This window comes from Aythya fuligula, chromosome 2 (genome assembly GCF_009819795.1).
Source record: "Aythya fuligula isolate bAytFul2 chromosome 2, bAytFul2.pri, whole genome shotgun sequence".
Taxonomy (NCBI): Eukaryota; Metazoa; Chordata; class Aves; order Anseriformes; family Anatidae; genus Aythya; species Aythya fuligula.
Window position 1 is genome coordinate 16,823,021 of NC_045560.1, and position 6,610 is coordinate 16,829,630.

The 6,610-nt window shown below is 48.7% G+C and overlaps 1 protein-coding gene across 1 annotated transcript; it reads right to left on the bottom strand.

The window, feature by feature from the left end:
* Positions 1 to 1,092: 1,092 nt before the first annotated feature.
* Positions 1,093 to 5,273, bottom strand: BAMBI (BMP and activin membrane bound inhibitor). Its single transcript, XM_032183135.1, has 3 exons — positions 5,107 to 5,273; positions 2,303 to 2,590; positions 1,093 to 1,886 (listed from the first exon to the last, which is right to left on the bottom strand). The coding sequence occupies exons 1-3, from the start codon at positions 5,180 to 5,182 to the stop codon at positions 1,471 to 1,473; spliced, it is 780 nt and encodes a 259-aa protein (XP_032039026.1). The 5' UTR covers positions 5,183 to 5,273; the 3' UTR covers positions 1,093 to 1,470.
* Positions 5,274 to 6,610: the final 1,337 nt, after the last annotated feature.

The following is a 6,610-nucleotide window of genomic DNA, read 5'->3' on the forward strand; positions in this document are numbered from 1 at the left end:
TTTCAGCAACACAAACTTGTGACACACAGGGGCAGGTTTCCCTGGCTTACATCCTTCTGCATTTCAGGCCACGTATCCCAAAGCAGTTTATCATAATCAGAGCGCAAGATCCAAGCATTGCTGCAAAGTTTTTGTAAACTTGTTTGTGCCACCTCCTTCTCATTGGTGATAACAATACGGGCCTGACTGTACAGCCAGAGCAGAAGGTGGCAGAAGCATTCCTAAAGTGATTTAAACATAGATAAAAACCAGGCTTCCCAAATCCTGTCTCCAGCAGCATTTACTTTTCTTTCACCATGATGTAGTAACTCCTTTTAAGCAAGTCTACTTTTGGCTTAATCAAACAAGAAAAACACTTTTAGGTCCAGAAGTTTTGTCTGATTGTACCAACTGTGCCCTGAATAAATGAAATAATCAAGTGAATCCAACTTGTTGAAGGAGGAAGAAGAAAAAAAAAAAGAACCACACAAACACAGGCTGGGAAGAAGAGATACCTATGCAAGAAGAGCATAAAGAGACAGCAATTAAAGTGAACACACTGTTGATTTTTCAGTCCCACACAGGAGTTTAGCAGCATGTGACAGTGAGTTACACTATAAGAGCAGGCAGATGTTGTTTTCCACAGTGCCTAGAGGGATTATTAGTAGGAAAAAAAAAATTACAGAGTAGGCTTCAGGTTTTTTGAGTTCCTTCCCACCTCCTCCTCACCGCCAAATACAAGGCAAGAGTAGAAGGCACAAAAAATGTTACAGAAAACAAGAATTGTGAAACAAAGAAGACCAGCTACGAAGAATTAGGAGACATTTTCTAATGCTTTGTATGGAGAGAGGAAGAAAAAGCAATCGTGTAGCTGCAGAATTCACTTGATTATGAGCAAAGTGCAATAGCCAAGAATTGAGGACACAAGTTGAATACTATTGAATAAGAAGAGCTGCGATTCTTGTTCAGTAATAATCACCCAATTTCCCTCAGCAAGTAAGAAAAAAACTTTTTCAGAATCTGAAAGTGCACAGCATGACCACACATTGCACCCCAATTTATTCCACAACACATTCCCCCACCCAAAAACCATCCCAAAACAAGAAGTCACAAGCAAGTTTCAGACAAAATATATATATTTAAAAAATCTTTACAATAAGTCAGGAAACATAGGAGCTTGCATACAGTTTATTATAACTCAATTCTCAGCTCCCTACAGTTCAGATAACCCTGGTGACAGTGTTTACAACTTCTAATTTTTGCTTTCATAACGTTAAAGCAACAATACATTTGAGTGTATTTTACTCTGTGCAAATAAGACAACTTTTGGAATCCTTCAGAAGAAATATCCAAGATTCTGTTTGCAGAGGTCCTTTGTTTCTCAGATGATCTGTGAGTTTTTGTTTCAAGATAAAGTGCTCCTGTCCAGCAGAACCCAAAGGCCTTCAAGAGTTCAAAGAGTAAGTTTAGCTCAGATTAAAAAATAATTGGTCATACAAATTCCAGCTTCCCATGTCCGCTGTACATTCCCCAGTGGACTAGCGAAAGAATCTTATCATTGCTGAGGTCTGAATGTCTCATTTTATCACAGGTCATGCAGCAGTTCTCATGACCAGTTACAGGCACCATGCATTCCAAGTCCAATTTTGCCACCTGCCCTTTTTTCGAATGATGTCCATGGAAACTATAGTGCAAACGGGAGAGCATTTGCTGCCGCTGGTCTTGCAGTCTCTTATTTTCACTCCTGAGCATCCGCAAGGCCAGCATGATAAGGAGCACCAAGATCAGCCCACCAGCTATAGGAACAGCAATCACGGCTGCCCTGAACCACAATTCTTTTGAAGAGGTCAGTTCCTGCACCTTGGTGATGAGATTCTTGCTGTCATGTTGATATCTGCTCCCTTGTCCTGCAAAGGGAGAAAGACATGAGGTTTATTTCAGTATCAGCAGTTCGCTTATGCTACAACTCCCTCCCTGAAAGTCCACATTGACAAGTGGACACATTCACAGCTACACACTTAAGCATGTACTGAAAATACTCCTATAAATTGAAAGACGTTTCCAAGGGTGTTTATGGCATGGAATTTCTTACCCTGAGAGCTGATTTAAGAAGGAATGACGCAGACAGACAAGACGGCCCTCTAATATTAATGCAGGCATAAAAGCTACTCAGCCGAGATGCTCCCCTGCACCCAGCCACCCGCTTCTCCCTCTGCTGGCTCTACTTACATTAACAACAAAATCAATAGCAGACCTTCAAGGTCTCGACCAGCACCAGCCTGAAGGCCACAAGCGAGATTTCACAGTAGCTTCTTTGCCCTACCTGAAGTCTCACCCTTGGGAGGAGACAAAACATCATGTAGTCCTCTGTAATTGCACATATCTTCATGGCAGCATTCCAATGTGGACATGGTGGTGCCAGAGTGGTTTTGTGCCTGTTTAGCTTGGCAGATATCAGCTGTGCTTGCAATAGAGTCCAAGCAGCCGTGAGTAAGTGGGGAATGTGTATTCTGAGGATCAAGCAGTCTGGAAAAGCAGGCGCTAAGCTCAGATTTGCACATATAGCCAGTTGCAACACAGTGTGCAGCATCACAGTAGCATCTGATTTCACCTAAAAAATAAAAATTGTGCAAGATAAAGGTAAGAACTTGGTCCTTTAGGAACACCTCGCTAGGCACTCTATCAGCCACAAGCAGTACACAGCCAGACTCGGTGCCAGTCTGGGGGTACTCCTCTAGACTGTAAATCCAGAGGAGCAGGGGGTTGTTTCCTCTCCACCACTGTACAGTGCCTACCTCCTTGTAACCTTAATCCCAGCAAAAGCCTTGGGGCACTTGTTTTAATTACTACTGCTGTAGTCCTTTGAATTAAAGCAAGTACATTTCACTGAACCAGGGGCCAGGGGAGGGGGGTCGGGAAGGTCAAAGTGGCATTTTTTCCAAGGTAAATAACTAACAAGACCACTTTATAGCTACTTCCACTCACTGTCAGCAGTTGCATTAAGCTACATTTAAAATAAAATCACAGCTTTAAAAGAAAAAACACCTACAGTCCCCCAGGAAAGCCAAATCTATGTTTTAAACTGTTACTACAGGAACAGCATTCTCTTTTTATAAAGGGAATGCTTCTTCTCATCGGGCATAAACACACGACAAAAACTTTAGGTTTAAGTATTTGTGTGAAAAAAAAAGTCGGAACTGCTGAATTGTTTATTACCTCTCAGTACTGTGCCAAAATTTAAAAGGTTTAACTAACACCTTATAAAGCTATTAGCTAGAAACCATTACCATCTAAAAATCTCTCAGTCAGGAAGGTTTTTACTGTGTGAAACTGAGCAACTATTTGTAACTTCTCCAGAAAGAGAGAAATTCTTTTTATTTTTTTTTTTTTTTAAGTAATCATTCAAGCAAAGTTGCACTTTTTAAAAATCAGTATTAAAAAAAGAGACAGTGCAGCTTACAATTAATTAGTTCACCAGAGTCTGTGTCTTTCAACCCTGACTGTGAAGTTCCTAAATGGAGTGAAATTACAAGGCAAAAAGTCAGACACCCTCCTCAGCCCCCCCGCAATTTTGCATGAAATCCAACATGCGGTCAAAAAGGGAAACACTTAGACTGAAAATCCTCTACCGGCTCTATGAAAAATCTCTCAGGAAACCTCAAAAATTTCTGAAGGAAGCGATAAAAAGTTCCCTTCATAAAACTCTTCATTTTATGCTCTCCAAACCGCTCTGGTACGAATTATACACGTCCTGCGCTGTAGGGAAAACTTACTCTTTCTAGGCAAGTCGCGACTCAAACCTACTTGAGTGTGCCGTCAACCCAAGGTCTAGGAGGAAGGCGGATTTTTGGGGCTATCCTTACAAAGATGGGACTCAAAACTACTGATGTGCTGGTGCATTTCGTGTATTGCTATCAGAACGGCACCAAGGCTTTAAAAGTCTGCTGGATTGTCAGAGCTTTCTTCTACAAGACAGGGCATCTTCCATACTGATTTTTTTTAGGGGGGGAGTGAAGAAATCAATCTACAGGCTTCCCCGTGCCACCCCTTTTCGTGATGCCCTTCAGGAGGCGTCCTGCAGGACGTGAAGCCCCCAGCCAGGTTTGGGGTGCCCTCCTGGGCCACCCTAATACCTCCCCCAAACGCCACCGCAGGCTGCAGGCCTTGAAGTTCCCGCTGCTCTTTAATAACTGCGCTTAATGGAAGCCAAATGATGGAGTGGCTCACTGTCTCCAGTCTGCGCTAATTCCCTCGGGCTTCTGCAGAGCAAGTAACCTAATTTTTCTCCAATTCACACACATTCCCCATCCCGCGCGCTATGGAAAAGCCTCTTTGTGTTTGCGGTTGGCAGCAGCCCTTCCCGGAGCATTTCGTGCACGGCTCCACACACCCCCCGCCCTCTCCAAAAAAGTGATTTTTTGGGGTCATTTTCCTCACTTTGAGTTAAAAATAAGAGGCAGGCGAGGAACCCCGCCGGAGCTGACAGCCCGGGAGGGCAGGCAAACAATGCGCTTCCACGCTCAAACAGCCCTGCTCGAAACCCTTCGCTTTATCGACCCGAGACAGTCCTATAAACAGGACCTGACAGGCTCGTCACCAGGTTATGGCAGCCGCTTTTTAATTAAAGCCACGTTTTTTTGGCCGAACAGACCGGACTCTGTACGCCCGTGCTGCTGTCAATGCATAAAGCCCCTTCCTGCGCTCCGCCAAAGGCCGGGCAGGGTATTTAGGATTTTTGAAGCCGCGAACAATGCCCTTCTGTTCCCTCCTCTTTCTTGTTACTGTACGCAGCTATTAAAGAAAAAAAAAAAAAAAATGTCTGCTTTTAGGCAAGATGGCTACAGGAGAGCCTGCAGCCCGCTCCCGGGAGCCTTTTGAAGTCGGCGGCGGCCAGCAGCCGGCGGTCCCCTCATTATATCATTATCAGGCGCATAGTTTCGGTATCTGCGACTTCCCATCACTCAGGCGCTCCCTGCTTTGATGGGGCCAGGCGGCTCCCCCCCGGCACGCTGCAATTTCGCCTTAATTACAGCCTCCCCGAGCCCTCCCGGCTCCCCCCCGGCGGGGTGAGGGGGACCCGGGGCCAGGAGCGAGCCCTTCCCGAGGCTCCGTCTCTCCCCCCCTCACCTCTGGTGAGCAGCACGGCCATGGCGCACAGCTCCAGTTGCAGCCAGACGAAGATGTAGCTGGAATGGCGATCCATTTACCCCTCCCCTCCGCCGAGGAGCCGCTCCGCTCGCTCGCCCGAGGGGCGGCCCCGTTTCCCCGGCTGCGAGCACAGTGGCGGCAGCAGCAGCACCGGCGGCGGCGGCGGCTGCTGCTCACTGACACGGCGGCGCCTCCCGGCCCCGTAAATAGCGGCGGCGCCGGGCCGGGCCGGGCCGCCCCCAGCACCGCCCCGGTGGAGGCGCCGCTGTGAGGCGGGCGGGGAGCGCCGCGGGGCCGCCCCGGCTGAGGGAGCCCGCCCCGAGGCGCCCCCGGGCGGCGGAGGACGGGCATGGAGCCCTCAGAGCTGGGCCCTCAGCCCTCAGTCAGTCCCCAGTCACCCTCAGTCAGTCCCCAGTCACCCCCAGTCAGCCCCCAGTCGCCCTCCGTCAGCCCCCAGTCGCCATCCGTCAGCCCCCAGTCGCCATCCGTCAGCCCCCAGTCGCCCTCAGTCGCCCTCTGTCAGCCCCCAGTCACCCTCAGTCACCCTCAGTCAGTCCCCAGTCAGCCCCCAGTCAGCCCCCAGCCCCGAAGACCCCAGCCCTCAGCCCCCAAAAGCCCAGCCCCAGGTCCCCGCTGAGGTGCCACGGGCAGGTTACTCATGGTGGTCCTGCTCCAAAAAGCAGCGAGGAGCCCTGAGCTTCTACCCCCAAGCCACCCCACATCTCCCTTGGCAGGGCTGCCGGAGATGTGCTTGATGAGTAAATGACGAGGCCAAAGGGTTTCTTGCTGATGAGAGGCTGGGTGAAATGGCAGCGGGGTGAAGCCCCCACCTGCGCTCACTGCCCCGCGCTGATGGCGCTGCCACAGGGCCTGCAGCAGGTGATTGCCGCTCGCCCTGCCCCTGCCTCTCTGCTCCGACACTTCGCGAGGATGCAGAAGTGTTGCAACATCATGGATGCCAGAATTTCCATTAAAACCTTATTTTCCACGGTTATGAATAAAAAAATACAACAACACTCACACTTGTGCCCAACTCCCACAGCCTGCACAGATGCTCCAGGGGCCACCCCACTTCTGTCACCTCCACGCCACAACCACAGGCCCACGGGACAGCCACAGGCAGATACCCCCTCAAAGTACACCCTCTTTTTTTCCTTCCAGCACTCCCTTTTGGGAAGCTGCTGTTGGGAATGGGAGCAGGAGGCGATGCTCCATCACCGGACACTGCCACAGCCAGAAGGAGCTCCTCGAGGTCTCATCCAGCCTGGACAGCTTTCCTTCAGATACTAATCCTGAAAACAATACGCCCCATAGTTAACATTTCTTTGCTAATTCAGTTTTCTACTTTCTCTTCTCATTATGTTTTATAAGCCTTGATTTCTACAGTATTTGCACACCAACTGTTTCCCATTTATGGGCAAAATGCTTTAAATATTTGGGTCCGCAGCTAGTATTAAAGCTGTGGGATGGCGCGTAGATAATA

What these genes read in the sequence shown, in the direction of transcription:
- BAMBI (XM_032183135.1), bottom strand. Translation starts at nt 5,182, where the DNA reads ATGGATCGCCATTCCAGCTACATCTTCGTCTGGCTGCAACTGGAGCTG. An exon ending in GGCCGTGCTGCTCACCAGAG is followed by an intron (nt 2,591 to 5,106) that starts GTGAGGGGGGGA and finishes TTTATTTTTTAG; the next exon opens with GTGAAATCAGATGCTACTGT. An exon ending in TCCCAAGGGTGAGACTTCAG is followed by an intron (nt 1,887 to 2,302) that starts GTAGGGCAAAGA and finishes CTCCCTTTGCAG; the next exon opens with GACAAGGGAGCAGATATCAA.